At 44.4% G+C, this 17760-nt stretch overlaps 1 protein-coding gene across 8 annotated transcripts in view; it reads left to right on the forward strand.

The window, feature by feature from the left end:
- Window positions 1-17304, forward strand: part of DOT1L (DOT1 like histone lysine methyltransferase) — a 70528-nt gene extending 53224 nt beyond the window's left edge. For 2 of the 8 annotated variants that reach the window (XM_038169175.2, XM_072029232.1), the window contains exons 19-28: window positions 250-375; window positions 1189-1670; window positions 1922-2045; window positions 2843-2989; window positions 4083-4209; window positions 5634-6247; window positions 6960-7165; window positions 7938-8002; window positions 8499-9470; window positions 10576-11312. In XM_038169175.2, coding sequence (XP_038025103.1) covers window positions 250-375; window positions 1189-1670; window positions 1922-2045; window positions 2843-2989; window positions 4083-4209; window positions 5634-6247; window positions 6960-7165; window positions 7938-8002; window positions 8499-9470; window positions 10576-11165 — 3453 coding nt within the window. In that variant the 3' untranslated portion in view covers window positions 11166-11312. Of the gene's footprint in view, window positions 1-249; window positions 376-1188; window positions 1671-1921; window positions 2046-2842; window positions 2990-4082; window positions 4210-5633; window positions 6248-6959; window positions 7166-7937; window positions 8003-8498; window positions 9687-10575; window positions 11313-13346 lie in introns of those variants that run through there. The other 6 variants (XM_038169176.2, XM_038169177.2, XM_038169178.2 and 3 more) reach the window with 6 other exon arrangements.
- Window positions 17305-17760: the final 456 nt, after the last annotated feature.

A 17760-nucleotide genomic window follows, 5' to 3' on the forward strand; every position in this document is an offset into this window, starting at 1 on the left:
TTAGGCAAGGGAATGGAAGTTGCTAGTGAGGCTGGGTGCTAACAGTATATTAAGAAGGAACCAGGCCACTGCCTTCCCCATTAGACAGGGACTACAGGACCCTTTTGTGGTGGTATTTTGCTTAAGCTGAGAGGATAAGAAGTTGCTTGCAGATATCCAGATGAAAGGTGCATGCCTTTCACTGTGTACCTTGAGTGGTGTGAAAAGTTGAAAGTTGTCTTTTGATCTGTTTATCTCATGTCTTTGCAGCTTAAAGCACGCTGTGAAGAACTGAAGCTGGATTGGTCAACATTGTCACTGGAGAACTTGCTGAAAGAGAAGCAGGCGCTGAAGAATCAGATTTCTGAGAAACAAAAGCACTGTTTGGAACTGCAGGTACAGAGCAAGAAACAACTCTAGAGTCACCAACACAGGGTAGCTCCTGGACAAGGGGCCATTTCAGAGTACGTGACTAAATAGGATACTAAGGGATAAGCTAGGTGTTTGTTTTTTTCTGAAGATCAATCCGTTTGTTGGGGGAGGGGAGTGTCTGTTAGTAAGCTTGAAGAATATGAACGTAGATGACTTTTAAGGAAAGCATATTCTATGACCTGATTCCCTGGTAATGCTGTGGAAGAAGGAATCATGATTTATCATTACACATTATTTAAAAAGCATGACTGGCTTTAAAAAAAAAAAGTCTCGCTCGTTAGCATAATATGTGGCTTCATGGTAATGTCACCTTTGTGCTCTGAATTCTCAGTTCAGGAATCAGATCCCACAGAATGATACCACAATGAAAAAGAAATGAAACTTCTGTGACTGAAGAACTTTTCCTTCCTTGTGAAGTTGGTTCTAAAGCTAATCCAGCCTTTTTACTGGATGCCTAGGCAGGAATTGACCTTTTCCATTAATGACTGACAATATTGAGTTACTCCATATTCTGTATAGACATTGAGGATATTTTACATTTGATTCCAAAATGAAAAAGGTGTTTTCTAAGCATGTGAGCCATTCCCCTTGCCTTCATGTTGTGGTCTTAAACTTGTAATAGCACATTGAAATTTGTCCCTCAAATTGTGGGTCACTTGTTTTTTATTCCCGGAAATGGGGTCAGTTGTTCTGATAAGCATATCAAGGCAAAACTCCATAATGTAATAGAATTTGTTAAGTGTGGTCTTTAATCATTGTCCTCCTCTTCATTTAAAGATCAGCATTGTGGAACTTGAGAAAAGTCAAAGACAGCAGGAGCTAATGCAGCTGAAATCGTACACGCCATCTGATGAGTCATTGTCAGTACAGCTACGCAATAAAAACCATTTGAGCCGTGATCCTGAGGCTGATCACAACAGGTTCCAACTGGAGCTTGAATGCTCTAAATTTCCTATGCCCCCGATCAATGGCATGAGCCCTGAACTGTCCATGAATGGCCATGCTACTCCCTATGAAATCCATAACACTTTTAGCCGGCCGTCCTCCAAGCAGAACACCCCTCAGTACACGACTTCTCACCTGGACCAAGAAATAGTACCTTGTACCCCAAACCACAGCAGCAGACAGAAAGCAGACAAGATGACGAGCTTGTCCTTACCTGATTATACCAGGTTTTCCCCAGCTAAAATAGCACTAAGGAGACACTTGAATCAAGACCATGCAGTCAACGGAAAAGCAACAACTAATGAGATACAGAGGTGAGTGCGATCATTTCCTAGGTTGGGAATGGAGGGGTTTGATTATTTTAATAAGTGTTTTATTTGTATTGTGGAAAAACGTTTTTAAAAGTCATGTTTTGAGTACTTAAATGTTTTGTCTCAGCAAAACCTGCAGTGCTAGCTGATCAGGTAAATAAGGTGGTATGGTACCTGGAGTTTGGTATGGGAATTCCTGGCAAAACAAAAGTAGTTAGATTTGTATTCTAATGATCCTACATCTCTGTTCACAGAGCTGACCACGTCAAAGAGAATGGCCTTACGTATCCAAGCCCTGGTATTTCAAATGGCATAAAGCTGAGTCCTCAGGAAACTCGGCCCTCTTCCCCAGCGGCCTTACCAATTGCAGGCGAGAAGGTAAAAGATTTGCTTTTGCTTGAATTCAGAGACTTTACACCTTGTAGAACAAAAAGTTGGCCAGACTAGGAGAAGCAGGTGTGCTTGGTCAACTTGGCATGGAAAATAATATAAATTACAGTAGGTGTGGTGCAATAAAAAAGAGGAACTGGCTAGAGGAAGAGAGAATACGGTGCTCGTGAAAGGCATGCTTACCTTTGAGTCACTGGTTTGCATGTGAACTGTGCCAGTAATGCAGCAGGACTTCTTTTTGACCTGGTGTGAGTGTACTTTGACTTGAAAACTAAACTGTCTTTTGTATTAAAAAAAAAAAAAAAAGTAATAAATTGTCCACATTGGTTCTGCCATGAATCCTATTGGTGCTCATTTCAGAGCAAGCAGGTGCCCTCCCACAGGAGGTTACCATGGAAAAATTTCTGGCTACTCCATCTTCTGTGTACAGAGGACCTCAAGATACAAACTCTGTTAGATGAGTGTTTTTCACAGAGCTGTAACAAAGACACTAGGAAATGAGCTCACCTCAGATATCTTTTTTCTTATGCTTAGGGGCAGTAGTAGCTTTAATTTATGTATTTCTGTGCCGTTGGATGTTGCTGTCCCAGTAGACTGATGTTGGTAACAAAGCTGCTCCATGCATGCCCTGTTTTTGCTATATAGTTGTCACTCTGAATCATGTAATTCTCAACATGAGGAAAAAAAAAAGACAAAATCTAAATGAGCAAGTTACCATTAGTTTAGGATGTCTTTTCAGTAATAGTTTGCAGTTGAGAACATTACTTTCTCTTTTGCATTTACAGGGTTTAAGAGAGAGAACCTCTGTGAGTAATGGAGAAACTATCACCAGCCTACCTATCAGTATTCCTCTCAGCACAGTGCAGCCCAATAAACTCCCTGTTAGTATCCCTCTGGCCAGCGTAGTCCTACCTAGCCGTGTTGAGAAGGTGGTGAGTAAGGGATCATCAACACTTTCCATGCCTAACTAAAATCACATTGAGCAGTAATGGGGTGCTGTGCACCAGAATCCATAGTGGGCTGCTAACCTTGAATGTCTAGTGCTTCGGGGGAGGCTGCTGTTGGGATGCATCCTCTTGTGTCTTAGTCGTGCTCTAGATTTTTGCTCCTGTGTCTGTGGTGGTGTTTCAGCCAGGAAGGAAAATAAAGTGCATGCCTCTAGAGGTCATAGGCTGAATGTTTGGCTTGGTGGAAAAGGTGCAGCATCTGAGAGTTTATGGCGCCGGGAGCCAAGGATCCCATATGTCAACTTGTTCTTAGCCCTTGCCTTGTTGCATTACACTGGGAACCAAAGTCTGCCTCAGCTTGGTCATTGATAAATTGTTGATCTTTTTGTGCTAACTGTGTGGAATGAACCTGAACAGTACCTTTATGTTGTAATTGCTACTGAGTGACTGCTCTGTAGCTGACTTCTCAGGTATTCAGTAGAGAACCTTTGGGGCCATCTCTCTGAAATCCTGATAAGCTCATTCTACTTTCAGTGGCAGAGAAGTTTCAAAATGACTGGTCTGGTTTCTCACAAACGTTTGTCATTGTTTATTCAGCCTATCATTTCACAAACGTTGTGCCTGCTTTCAGGAAAACATCACCCTCAGACATTGTACCAAAGAACATAGTCTAATGTGTTTCATGTTCAGTTTGGGGTAGTTTGGAGCTTTGTGTGTATAGGCTTGGGGACACGATACAAACATTTGTTTTCTTTCTGCCTGTAAACAGTGGGCTAAAGTAAAGGCATTTGCTCTCTGATCACAGTGCAGTTGTGCATCTAAACCTTCTGGAACAATGAGTCTGTTCTCTAACTGGATGGTATCAGGCGTGTGCTAGATAACTATCACAGTGTAATCACTACTCAGTTTTGTCCCCTATGCTGATCTATGTTTTTTTGAAAACGAGACAAATCTAAGACATTTAGGAAGTAGAACCTCTAATCTCTAATCTACTAATGTGTGTGATTTTTTTTTTTGTTCTAACTAGTGACTTTTGAGTATACTTCTTGTACTAATATGCCTCTTTCTGTCCCCACAGAGAAGCACACCTAGCCCAGTTCATCAGAACAGAGACTCATCAACACTTGAAAAGCAGATTGGTGCTAGTTCTCATAATGGTGTAAGCAGTGCTGCTGGAAACAAGCCACTGGCTTTGGCTACCTCAGGTAACGGCCTCATCTATGTGAAGGTGTGCTGTCGCATCTTGACAGCGTCCACAAATGCATGTGTCTGAGTTTTTTCTGAGCGCTTCTCAGGTCATTCAGAACAGTAGAGTGCTACGTAAATGTGTGTTTTGTAATGAGAGCAAAGAATCAGAGGTGGTGATGTTCTGAGACTGTCAAAACTGTGCCTACAGCCTGGATACATTTTGGTACAGAGTATTAGTTTGACGTGTTTTTATCTGAACTGCAGCACCTTGCAGTTTAAGTAAGTAGTTGGTTTTGTAAACTCTTCTAAGTGGATTAAGAGATTCCTATCTCTACAGTGTTGCAAACCAGCAAAGTGCTTACCATACTATGAACTGATCTGGCTTTAAAAATTCTATTTTGAAGGATGGTGGAGTTGGTTTTTTTTTTCATAGCAGAATTAATTTCTTTAAGCAAGTCACAATGGTGTCTCATGAGCATTTGTAAAGGCACGAGTATCTGGGTAGGAAGAAATGTCAATAAGGGAGAGAATAGGGGTACCTTTAAGTACAGACATTGCTTCTGAACTCATTCATCTGTTGAAATTGTGGCTTTTAGCTGTTCAGAATATGGGAATGTTGTGGACTGGGAAAAGTAGGTTCTGGTATACAGAAGCTGTTCTACAGCTGATCCCTCATCAGAGTGCATTTGTTCTTAATGTTTCTCACCATGAGGGTCTTCTGTTGTTTCTAGCATCTGTTTTGCAAAGAAGGGCTTGGCTGCAATTTTCTATAAAACAAGAAATGTTAAAAAATAATACTTTTTAAAAAAAGTAAAATAGTACTGTATTCCCTTCCACCCCTTTCATTTAGGCAGCCCAGAGGCAAGGCCTTACTAGAGCACTGAACCCATTTATGATATGCCATGACAAATACCTTAATCCCCTTTCCAAGCTTCTTCCCATGTGGCATTCTTCTGCCACAATTTCTTTGAAGATCCCCTGTCGCTTCCTAAGCCACAGCCTTTTGTCTAATTTTGAGTAGGAGATGGGCTGTATAGATGACAATCCCTTCTTTTTTTGAGGAAGAAATGGACTGAAATTGCTGATCTTATTTCCTTGATGACAGGAAGGAGTTGAGAGTAGAGGAGCCCTGATTTCAGAAGGTGTAGAAATTCAAAAGAGACTTTGACATGAGTTCCGTTTAAATACCATATAACACATGAATTTTCCTGAATTGGGAAAAAGAGTAGTGAAAATAATTAACACCTAACTGGAACCATCAGCACACAGAGCCATCTCAACTGCACAATGTAAAAAGCAGCTGCGCAGTTTCCCATGTAGTACACGGCTGCTGGCTGATCGAACACGGGTAGAGCTGAATCTACTCCCAGCCATCCCAGAAATCTAGCACTGTGAACTATCACTCAGCAGAAGCAATGATGTATACTTTCCCTTTCAACAGGTTTTTCTTACTCTTCTGGCTCCGTGGCAGTCAATGGAAATCTTACAAACAGCCCAGCCCATCTTAACCATAGTGTTGATCAGGCAGCTCTGGACGACTCTGGGAGTCTGTTTAACTCAGTAGGGTCTCGGAGTTCCACTCCACAACATCCTTTGCTAATGATGCAGTCAAGGAACTCTGGGCAAAACTCCCCTGCTCACCAGCACTCAACAAGCCCCAGGTTAAATGGCACCTCCCAGAGCCTGGTAGGGGTATTGCAATATGCAGATGCTCAGAAGATGTTTGCCGAAGGAACAAAGGGGGATCTTCAGTCTGATGCAGCGTTTTCAGATCCTGAGAACGAGGCCAAGAGAAGAATCATCTTTACAATCTCTCCTAATACAGGACATGTAAAACAATCCCCTTCCAACAAGCACAGTCCTCTGCCCGCGAGCGCTCGGCTGGACTGCGGCCAAGCACACGCGCAGGATGGGAAGAAGCGAGGCCGGCGGAAGAGATCCTCTACTGGGAATCTCAGCGGGAACTCCGGGGTCTCCCCTAAACGTAAATCCTTACCCACTATGTCTGGACTCTTTACTCAACCATCAGGTTCACCGCTGAATATCAACTCCATGGTAAGGGCAAAAACGAAGAGCTTAAGCAAAAGAGAAGGGCCTGGGAAATCTCTTTGAATTAGAAATAAGCTTCTACTGCTTTATTATTTGGCATACCCTCAGGTTGTCACAGTGCTAGTAGCTAGAACTGGAGTGTAGACCCTTTGTGGAAATGGCCCATCTGGGAGGCAAGAGAATTGCTGAAAGCTGGTGAACTGTTTTAGAATAGGTAGAACATCTCAGAGTTCTTTGTGTCAGAGCATTAAAAAATAGAAATAATTTATTCTCTTATGACAAAGTTTGTTTTCTCAATTAAGTTGATTTTTTTAGTCTGTAGATTAAATATTTTGAATATAGTTTAAGCTAAGATTGACTAAATAGTTTGAGTGCCAGAAGCATATGGCATTCTGACATTGATAAGCCAGCTATACAAGTTGTGTTCATGTGATCCTGCAGTGGTAGTTTGAAAAGAAATGTGATTGTCCCATGTCTTCATTTCTGTGTTAAAACATAAAATCAAATAATGAGAGTATTTTTCCAAGTTACATTAAAGCTTTCATCCAGGGTGCTCTAGTGCAAGATGCTGGAGTATAACAATGGCAGCGCTAAACAAGCAGCTGTTGGCCTATCCTAAAGCTGAGCAAGTTAAGCCTGCTCTTGATATCCTTAACAAGATGCCTTGTTTCTAAAGGGATGCTCTCATCCATAACTGCTTTCTTTCCTTCTTGCCCAGGTCAATAACATTAACCAGCCTTTAGAAATAACAGCCATTTCCTCTCCTGAAAACTCCCTGAAGAACTCTCCTGTTCCTTACCAGGACAATGACCAGCCCCCGGTATTGAAAAAGGAAAAGCCCCTCATTCAGACCAACGGCGTTCATTACTCTCCCCTAACATCAGATGAAGAGCAGGGATCTGAAGATGAGCACAATAGCACCAGGTGAATATGCAGGCACCGGTTTCAGGATGAGATTTCTCGGGAAGCCAGTAAAGGTGCAATAAACAGGAGAGGTGTGTTAAGCTGTCTTTGTTCCCTTTGCTTGGAGACTGATTCCATTATGCCAAGCCTCTTGTCAGACTGAAATTGTGAATAGGGAAGGTTTTTTGGCAGCAGTACTTGAATGTGGGAATCTATTCTTCTTGCTGTGTTTGCAAGGCTGACAGAGTCTGGCCTCTGAAAGAGTTATTGTAGAAACTTTCTTTTTACTGTGTTGCTTGCAGGAGTATTGAGGCCAAGTGTGTAATTTTAAACTAAGAATCCATCTCCCTCTCGCTCCCAGTTTCAGCTTGATTCAAAATTTTTCGCTCCCTACCCCAAACTTATAAGGCGTTACTCTGAAAATGGAGTACTTGCCATTCTTTGCTGACCTGTGAGGTGCAATAATTTTGTTCTTGCTCGAGGTGCTGGAAAAACAACCACTATACAAATGGGAGCAACAGCCAACGTCTTGTTGTGAAGGAGCAATAATGAAGTTCTCTGAACATGCACTAATCTTGGCAAAGAGCACAAATTCTGTAATAGCTTCTAGTTAGTTCTTGGTGGATTATTCTAGTGCTTTCAAGTCCCTTTAGTAACATGCAGTTTTCTAGGTGACTTGGCTTTATATACTTTAGTCCACTGTTAAGAAATGAACCTGAAGGAGATATTTAAGGGTAAACGTGCAACAAAAAGATTGCAGTGAGTGCTATAACCTTTTTATTTTCCCCACTAGAATCGAGAGGAAAATTGCAACAATATCATTGGAAAGCAAATCTCCACAGAAGACTGTTGAAAATGGTAAGTGTAGGGAATGTTAATTAGTTGTTTTAATGGTTGGGCTTGGGAATGGGTGTCTGCCGCTGACTGACATTGTTATCAATAGCAGGCCTTTCTGTGCTGTTGAGTAGAGTGCAGTTCTGCCAGGGCTTTGCATCGTAGTAATTAAGACAGGTGGCTGATAATTACAGATCTTGGGTCAGTCTTTTTTGGTCGTCGTAGGTCAGGAAAGATTTGACCAGTTTTTTTTTTTTTTTTTTTTTCACTAAATCAGGGTTTGGGGAGGGATCTGTAGTGCAAAGGCGGAGGAAGGAGTAAATCAGCATTCTCAAACTTTTTCAGAGCATTAAGCTAAATTTGAAGGATTTTTAGGTGATTTGTCAAGTATTTCTGCCTTTGGATCGGAAAGAGAATTAAAGACTGATAAAAATATGGGTGTTGAAGGAAAAACAAAACTGTTCTTACTGAGCAGATTCAGTGAAAGCTGCTTTTTGATATTTTAAACCTTTCTTTCTAGGTGGCAGCTTACCTGGGAGGAAACAAGCACAAACCAACGAGAACATGAACAGCAGTAAATGGAAATCTACTTTTTCACCAATATCTGACATCAACCTAACCAAAACTACAGACAGTCCCTTGCAGTCGGTTTCATCCCTGAGCCAGAATTCGTTGTTTGCCTTCAGGCCGTCCTCTGAGGACAGCCTCGCCATTGACGCCAAGATCACAGCACACGCGAGGAAAAGCATTGCCATGCCCTCATCTGGGGCAGACGGGCTCAGCCCTAGTACAAACTCCACCAATGGATTCACATACAACGGTGGACTGTCAACTGACATTGGTTTACACAGCTTTATCGATGGTGCTTCTCTTCCGCACAAGGCTTCAGATGTGACGACTTCCAACTGCTCCCTGGGTTTTCAGTCGCAGCGAAGCAAGGATGTGGGGATATCGGAAACAAATCCGTTTTTGAACAAGAGGCAACTTGAAGGCCTCAGTGGCACGAAAGGAGAAGACTTAAATCGGTCAGGGGTCAAAAGCAAAGAGATAAGCGAAATAAGCATTCGTACTGGGGGTTCTTCAGAAAAAAACTCTTTGCAGCATAACGGAAAGGTCAGCAAAGGAAGGGACCGAGATGTGGAGTTTAAAAACGGCCACAACCTTTTCATTTCTGCTGCTGTTTCGTCTGGTGGCCTTCTGAATGGTAAAAGCCTTTCTACTGCTGTTTCTTCAGCAGGCAACCCAGCATCTTCTGTGCAGACGCACCATCCTTTCCTAAACACTTTGACCACTGGATCACAGTTTCCCCTTGGCCCCATGGCCTTGCAAGCAAACCTCAACTCGGTGACAAATTCCTCAGTATTGCAGTCCTTATTTAATTCGATGCCAGCTGCTGCCAGTCTGGTCCACGTGTCATCAGCTGCAACCAGACTGACTAATTCTCACACTATGGGGAACTTCTCTCCTGGGGTTACAGGTGGAACAGTTGGAGGTAGGCAGAACTCTTTCTCTGGTATAAGACAGGGCCTAAAGGAAGGTCTGACACTGCCTCTCCAGGGGTGAGACCCTTTCACTTCTGCAGGATGTGGAGCAAATCTCTCCCACATAACCCATCTCTCTTCTCTCTCGGAAATGCTAGGATGAGTTCATTTCCCCACAGTGAAATCCTATGAGCTTTGTCTACTAGATGATCTTGTTGTATCACCTTAATGAAAGAATACACCCAGACTTTGTGATTTCATAATGTATGCTTGTTCAGATGTTGCTGTGTTGGAACCAACTTAGGGTCCACCTGCAGGTAAAAGATTTAACTTGTTGTGTTACCAAGCTAAGGATCTCTAACTTGTCAACTTGAGAAAAGGTTGAGATTAGGCCTTGAATGGATTTAGTATGGTCCAGGAAGAGTAAAACATCACTGTCTCTTCAGAGGAAACGGTGTTGGGAATTGCGTAGCATTCTGGCTCTCGAACGGACACGAAGAGCATTTCTTTGCCTGGAAGGGCAATGCCATATGCAGCTTGCACTTCTGGGATTCTGCACAGCCTTGGCTTCTGTGGTCCAAACTGGAGACAAGCTGGCAGGACTAGAAGGTAGTCTGAACCTGCCATTACTAAATGTCAAAGGCAGTTTTTCTTACCTGTCCATAATCATTCAGGCACCATGTCGGGAAATCCTAACTCTCACATCTCTCAGCATGTAGATTTGCTGGAAATGCAATCTCCCCTCTGCTGCCCTGTAAGTGGGAAAGCAGGAGGGTGGGGAGGGAAGAGCAGCAGTTTGAGTCTTCAGATAAACAACTCTAGAGACCACGTAATCTCATCAAAATCTGCCTGTGTGATATAGAACTGACAGTTCTTGGGTCTGACTGTTTGTCCTCGTGGCATTTAGAGGTTGGCAGTAGGAAAGGTAAGTGAAACCTTTTGTACCTCCTGGCCTGCACCATTATCTCTCATTGCTTGCTGCCTTCTCATGCTGCATATTTTTGTATGGGGCCATAACTACTATAATTTTGCTTTTTTTTGGTTTTTGTTTCTCTTGTCACTTGCGACTGTACAAAGCCCATCTGTTGAAGCTGAGTTTTTCTCTCCTGTTTGCAGGTATTTTTAACCATGCGGTGCCTTCTGCCTCCTCTCCTCATCAATTTGGAGCCAGTTTCAGCAGCAGTGCTGTCTCTAGCAGCACAGTGCTAAGCTTAAACCCTCTGCAGGCTGTTGCCAGCACGTCATCCTCATCCTTCCCACCCCCCTCCTCTAATTTAGTAACATCTAGTGAGAATAGATCTGCTCAGCACCTCAACAGAGCGCCAGTGCAATCTGTTTTCCATTCCCCCCCACCCCCTCCTAACGTTTCCTTGCCCCCACCTCCTCCATTACTTGCTTCTAACCCTGAGCCTGCGCTTCTGCAGAACCTGCCATCTCTCCCACCTGGCGATGCTTTTTTGCCTTCCTCTTCTGCTGCTTCTGTCCAATCTGCTAATGCTTCTTTGTCTATTAAGCTAGCCTCTCTCCAGCACAAAACCTCCCGCCCCTCCTTTACAGTCCATCACCCGCCTCTGCCCCGCTTGGCGCTGGCACAGTCCGCGCCCATGATCACGCAGTCCAACGCAGCTGGCACGTCCGCTATGTGGGTTACACTTGGCATGCAGTCTCCTTATGCTTCGCACCTTTCTGGGGTTAAGCCACGATAAAGAGCTTGCTTAGCTAACAGTTCTTATTTTGTAAGGTAAGGCTAGAGGGAAAAAAACAAACAAACAAAAAAAAACAATCAGGAGTTTTGTGCGAGATGCTGAATGATGTTTCTTCCTTTTCAGAGACAGGGTGGGGATGGGCTCTGTGAAACAAACCTCTAAAATGTAGGAAGTAATTAATGTGATGTCAGAGGGTGAAGAGTCTCAATGCTCTCTGCTCTGGGAGTCAGGATTTCTCGACAAGGAGTGCTCACGGTGGTAACTCTGGTCTGTCTCATCTGACGTTAGGATTATGTTCAGGTTGGGATCACTTCTTGAAAATGTTTACTTCTAAAGATCAGTTGTCAGGAGGAAGTTCTATTTTTAAGTAAGGTTTTTATACAGTTATTGGCAATGGTTGTTGCCGACTTTGATTCCCCCTTTTCCTCTTCTTGCCTTCCAACACAGACTGTTGCTTCTTCTACAAGTCCGTGTTCACATAGCGTTAGGATGCGTGCTGCTGCTGCTTTGTGACTCTGGCAACGTGGTGGTCTTGTTTTCATTGTCAGTCAATAACAGCTGCTCTCAGTCATAAAGTTAAAAAATCTCCAGGTTACAAGCTGCAGCTTTGTCTTGGAGTGCAAATGCACTGGTCTTGCACTGCAGTGTGCCCCCTGCATCACTGGAAAACACAATCACAGGTAGCAAAGCGTTATAATCTGAATTAGAATTAACCAAGAAGGCCTTGTTATCCGCACACTGCAGCGTTACTGGACTTGCCTGCTAGGGCTAAAAGTAACAGTCTCCATCAGATGCTGTATTTATGCTCATGTGGCAGTCACTTACTTTCTGGGTAGACGTGAATGAGGCGATAGGGAATATGCAGGGTTCACTGCAGTCTATGCTTCATAAGGGCTGGGGCTGCAGAAGAGAGGAGGGTTTCTGGAGACTGTGCGTTTTTACCGAAGCAGTATTTAAATGCCTTTAGAGCAACTCCAGAATAAAGTGTACCACCACAGAGTTGGGTACTGTTGTTATGAAAATACTCTGTGGCATCGTGATGTAACAAGCTTGTGACCGCAAAGTTAAATCAGTATGTTAGGGCCCAGAGCTCGCTCCATGCTTTTCTTGTAGGTCTTTGATGTTGTTGCTGTTCACTGATACCAAAGCTACGTAAAATCTATGGTTGGATACTCTTTGCTGCTTATAAAACATATGCCTCAATTACAATATACCTGAGAGATTCTTTTGACTGTGCATTGTTTATAGTGTCTTCATCATGTAATTGCTTCACAGACATGAATTTAGTCTTGTTAGGCTTTTGTGAGGCAGGTAAGTATCCCCTCCGTCCTTCTATATGATGAGTGAGGATGAGGAGGAGTTCAGCGATGTCCCTGTGTGCCTGCAGGGTGACAGGATGATGGGGTCACAGGGTGGGCATGGAAGATCCTGGTTAGAAACAAGCTCGGGACCAAGGCTAAGGAGGATTAGGTGCGGGGCTTTGTACCCCTGAATGACTTGGGAGAGCGGTGTGGAAGTCTGCTGAAGCAAATGCCTTACCTGGAGTGGTGGTCATGCTGGGATGGACTCCTTGCCATCGTACGTGGTGGGTCCTGCCACAGCAAGTCTCCTAGCAAAATAGGCAAGGCACAAAAGTGAAGTTCAGTGCAAGGCAGCTGGATGTCTAAAGCTGGACTGTGGAGCAGAGGGGCAGAAGTAATGCTCCTAGGAGATGGTTTGTGAGACAAACGTATCATAGTTGGGGTCCTGTTCCGTGTGAAATACTTGAGCATTTTCATTGACCTTAATCTGAACATGTGTGCTCGAAGTCCTTCCAGAACTGAGGCTGAAATCTGGAACGGGACTAAAATAATCTGCTTTGTTTCTCCTAACATTTCTCCCCCAAGGTAGTAACAAATGCAAAGCGGATTAGTGTGTGCTAAAAAAGGTGAAGTCCTGAGTGGGAGAACGAACGCTTTTTTTCCTCACTTGTTGAGGTCAGTTGCACAAGGACAGAGTTCAACATGGTTGAATGTTGGAAGCCTCCTGTCTGTCTGGTTGTGGTTGGGTCAAGACAAGAACTGTGCCTTCTTCACTGGCTGACAAGGTCTTGGAGCAGTGTAGAAATGATTGACGCATCTAACACACTGTAGATTTTGTCACTTATTTAGATGAGTCTCTTCCTCTCCTCCTGTTGTGCAGGTAACTAGGATTTCTACCTCAACCCAATGTGACCTATGCAAGGACAACGTGGACCAACTTCACTCGGCTTCCACTGAAAGGTGCTCACCTGGCCTGTGCAGGGGTTTCTACTCTCTTACTACTGGACAAAACAAAAACCTAAAAAGACCTAAACAACAGAGAAAATATTTACTGTGAATCTGAGTAAAAAAGAAAAAAAGGAAGAAAAAAAAAAGGGCAAAATAAATGCCTAAGGCTCCAGTTTATATTGTTGATAGTTTAGGTAAAGTATTTATCTTTTTTTAAAGCAAAAACAGTTTTGATTTATTTTATTCCACCTAGAGTCATAAATACAATTTAGGATTAAATTCTCTAAATAATTAAGGACTGGCACACCAGCAGAGATGTAAAGAGCCTCCTCTCGGTGCTATTTCATCCGTCAGAACTGTGCCTCTAGTTTGAATCCTTGGTGCTGAATTTGGAGGGTTGACCAATGCCAAACCCAGTTCTCAGAAAGGTCTGCATTTTATTTATTCAACTTATTCTGTTCATATACCAAAATCCACTTGGTTTACAGCAGTGTGAGCTACAGAGAAACGGCAGTCTTTGATCTGGTGTTTTGCTCTAATGTGAACTGAGCCAGGCGCTCTGTTAACTGGGTGGTTTTTAATTGTGTTCATTACAAACGAGAACTCACTACTCCCCTCTGGAGTGGCAGCTAGATCACCTGGGGCAGCCCAGGTGAGCTCAGCCAAGGCAGGCACAGTTTGAACAGAAGAAATTCAAGTCCTGCCCCATTCAAACTACTTCACTGGGCCATTTGCAGTTGCTGGTGGCACTCAAGTCACTGTGAATTTTGGTAGCTAGTCTGGTAACTTGTTTTGGGATGTCATTGGCATATGAACAGGGTGCATAATCACTGGTATTGGTCAGGCCCTTTTTAATAACATTGGGAAGACTGAACATAGTGCTTCTGTACTGGTGCAGGTAGCAGATTATCTCAGCTTGTTTTTGTTCCAAGTACAATGTATTTTGTTAGTAGAGTTTTGATACTTGATTCAGAAATGGCTTAGATGTGTACATTTACTGACTAAGTGCATTTTGCTTTTGTATATCTTTGCTTTAAGTAGATCTAAATGGTAGTTCACAAAAACACCACAATCTAGCTTACCGTGCTGCCACACTATCAAACTGGTGCATTTAATTGTATTGTGACTTGGTGTTCTGTGTACAGAAAGTGCCGCTCTGAGCAGCGGCTGTATTTTATAGAGATGTGATGAAAATTTATAAATTTCATATACTTTATTTCATTTATTTTTAGACTGTACAGTGCACAGTGAACTTGTAAAAACTTATTTATTCAAGTGCACAAAATGAGGAGAAATACAATCCATTATATAGACATCACCCTGGTCTGTAGTTCAGACTGGACCAAGCACCAATAAAGGAAACTACAGTAACAGAAGGGGAATTGCAACAGCAAAATGACTAGAAGAAAAACTTGTTTAGGCATTGGGAAACACCTGCCCAGGTGCTCTGGGGGCAGCATTGATCGCTCTGCCTGAAAGGCATTTGCTACCCTTAAATCCCTTCTAGGTCCCTGGTGCTCCTTAATGAGTCTCCAGCCTCCAGCAATTGGGCATTTGCCTTAGACTTGAGCCTGCCTCAGCAGGCAGCTGATGGAGGGTCCTGGGGTCACAAAAAGCTGGGCTGGGTGCATTGCCTTCCAACTTGTGCCTCTGCATGTGAAGGAGGTGAGGTAGCTCGGCCCTTGCATGCTCTCCTGCTGTCTGATCTGTGAATGCCGTGCTGGCCATGCTCAAGGGAGCAGTGGGAAGAGGTGATAGAGCAGCTCCTGCCCTCTGCAAATTTCAGTTAGACCCTTTTCTCTGTACCTCATCCCTGGCAATCTTAGTAGAGATTTAGTTCAAGCGTGGTTCTTTTGTTGTTTCTTATGTGTGTCTTCCCTAGGCAGCCTTTGTGCACAGAAACTATTGAGCTGATTTTGTTGCCTTACTCATTGGAAAGGGAAGGGATCGGTAGCCCTGGAAATGAGGGGCGTTTTGGAACTGTTTTCTGCTTTGCATGTGGAAGAGGACTTGACAGTGGTGCGCCCTGCTGTGTTATTAGCTGCAAGATGAGAACCTGGAAAAGGGCAAGAAAGCTCAGAAGGTGATGGCTGAGAAACATCCAGTAGCTTCTAGTAGAAGCTGTATAGAGTTAAAGTCCTGGAATCCAGGAAGACAGTGTAACCCAGATGTTTTGCAGCTGGGAGTTTGGCAGCTCTAGCTTCATCCAGATCCTTGGCTAATTGAAAGCTGCAGAGCTGCCTTAGCATCCTCCCAGCAAATAGCAAGGTGCTCCGGTCTTGGAAGGTGGGTTGTGCATGAGCAACTGCTGGAGGGGCAGGAGCCTCAATTACCCCCCCCTCCATTTTTATCCCAGATGTGAGAGATGAGGAAATACAAGAAGAAGCTTTAAACCCATCTGCTTTTTGTCAGATCCTTTTCCAAAAATGGACCAACCCGGTGTTCCTTAGACCTCTTATCCCTCCCCTTATCCTTTCATCTCAATCCAGCGAAGACATCCAGCAAGAGAACTCATTCTGTACAGGGAGGCTTCACATCAGTTCATACCTGAGATGCTCGCAGGATGCTGGCAGAGATGCCTGCTTGGAGGAGGAGCTGGCTCATGGTGGTCTGCCCACCTGGTGTGCTTCCTAACCCTGGACAGCTGCTTGGTGCACGCGTCGCCCAGCTGGCTCCTGACACTCTCCTGCAGCTGAAGAGGGTTGGCCAGGTGCTTGCTGCAGGAATGATGTGCTTTGCATTCAGTGTTTCAGAAATTAGTGCCTGGGAGCAAACAGAGCAAAGGCTAAGAGCAGAGTTTGTCATCCGCTTTCCTGTGCATGTTGGGGAAAAGCGAAATCCCCCTTTCCATCAGTGTTGCTCCCCATAGTGGGTTGCCCTTTGGTCTGTGTTAGATGTGCTGGGTGCTCTGGCTCTAGATGGCCCGCTGTGCTCTGTGGCTGGGCTTGCTCGCAAGCACTCATTGGAAATCAGCAGCGTGAGCCTGCTCACTCCCATCACCTGGGAAGGATGAAACCAGAGGGGCACAGCCCACCATGCACAGACCCAGGCACAAAGGCTGGATGGCCGAGCATCCGCTGCAGCCTCCAGGGGCCTGTGGAGGCCAGGCCTTCTGCCTCTGGGTCGCCTTGGTGCTGGCTTTCTCCGTGACCTGGCACTTCCATCTCAGCAGCCCGTGCTGCAGGAGCTCAGAGCTGCCCTGACTTTGCCAGCATCTTCCACCCGTGCCTGGTGCCGCTGGCACCATCACCTCATCATGTGCTGCATGGCTGTAGTGAGTTTCCCTCGTGTCCCAGTCTGGTCTAAGTCTTCATCATAATCCTTGCTAGGGTGTGCTTCCAGGAGAGTGTTGGATAAGCTACAGCGTGTTTGGAGAAGTGCGAGACAATGGAGGTTTTGGGCTGATGCCTTGATGCTGCTTTATTTGGGAGAAGTCACAGAGGTTGCTATGGGATTTGTTGTCTTCTCCACTCCCTGATCTCTTGCTGCTTGGCCATAACCTTGAGCAAGTTCAAATTGTTTCTCTTCTGTCTACAAAATGGGGAGAGCATTTACCTGCTTGCAGGACTGCTGGAGGAATAGCTCTTTGAGATGTTGGGATCTGATCCATATGGCTAAGAGAATGAGACCCTTGTGACCCTGATGTGTGAGTGCTGTGCCAGAGACTTGAAACCTGTTTTCAATAATTGGATATACTTCTGAGTCATCAAAGCCAAGCAGCCAGTTCCAGAAAGGAATTCCTTCTGTGTTACCACTTCCTGCCCAGGTCCAGCCGTTTTATGGCTGTCACAAATGTTCCTTCTCCTCCACACCGCTGCTGCCAGTGAGGGACTCAATCAGGAAGTCAAAATACATCTCACAGCACATAATGTTGCCAAAAAAAAATAAAATATATAAAAAAATATCCTGAGCTTTGTGCTGAGCGAAATATGTGCCCCACTGCTAAATGTCAGGCTTGGAGAACAACCCTCACGTGTTCTTCCTACAGTGATTTGTTACCTCTGGCTCCTACTTGCTGGTTCCAGCCCACTGAGACCCACCGTGCTGTGAGGCTGGGGGGGCTCCAAGAGCATTAAACCTAAACTCAAGTCTTTGCTGCACGTTTAGTCACTGAGCAACAATTCTTCCATTAGCCAGGGGTGTGTGAGGCACCTGCTGTCAGATTTCTCAGCTTTTCCTGTAGCTGAGGGAAAAGGTGGGAAAACATTGCTGGAGGATGTGGAGCCTTGGGTTGCTGGAACCAAGCTTGTGGGCAGGATCACGGGGGAGTTGAGCTGTCCCTGCATCGCCTCTTGTTTGGGTGCAGACAGGGCCATTCCCGTTAGCAGGGTGTGGATCGGTCTGGT

This window comes from Anas platyrhynchos, chromosome 29 (assembly GCF_047663525.1).
Source record: "Anas platyrhynchos isolate ZD024472 breed Pekin duck chromosome 29, IASCAAS_PekinDuck_T2T, whole genome shotgun sequence".
Taxonomy (NCBI): domain Eukaryota; kingdom Metazoa; phylum Chordata; class Aves; order Anseriformes; family Anatidae; genus Anas; species Anas platyrhynchos.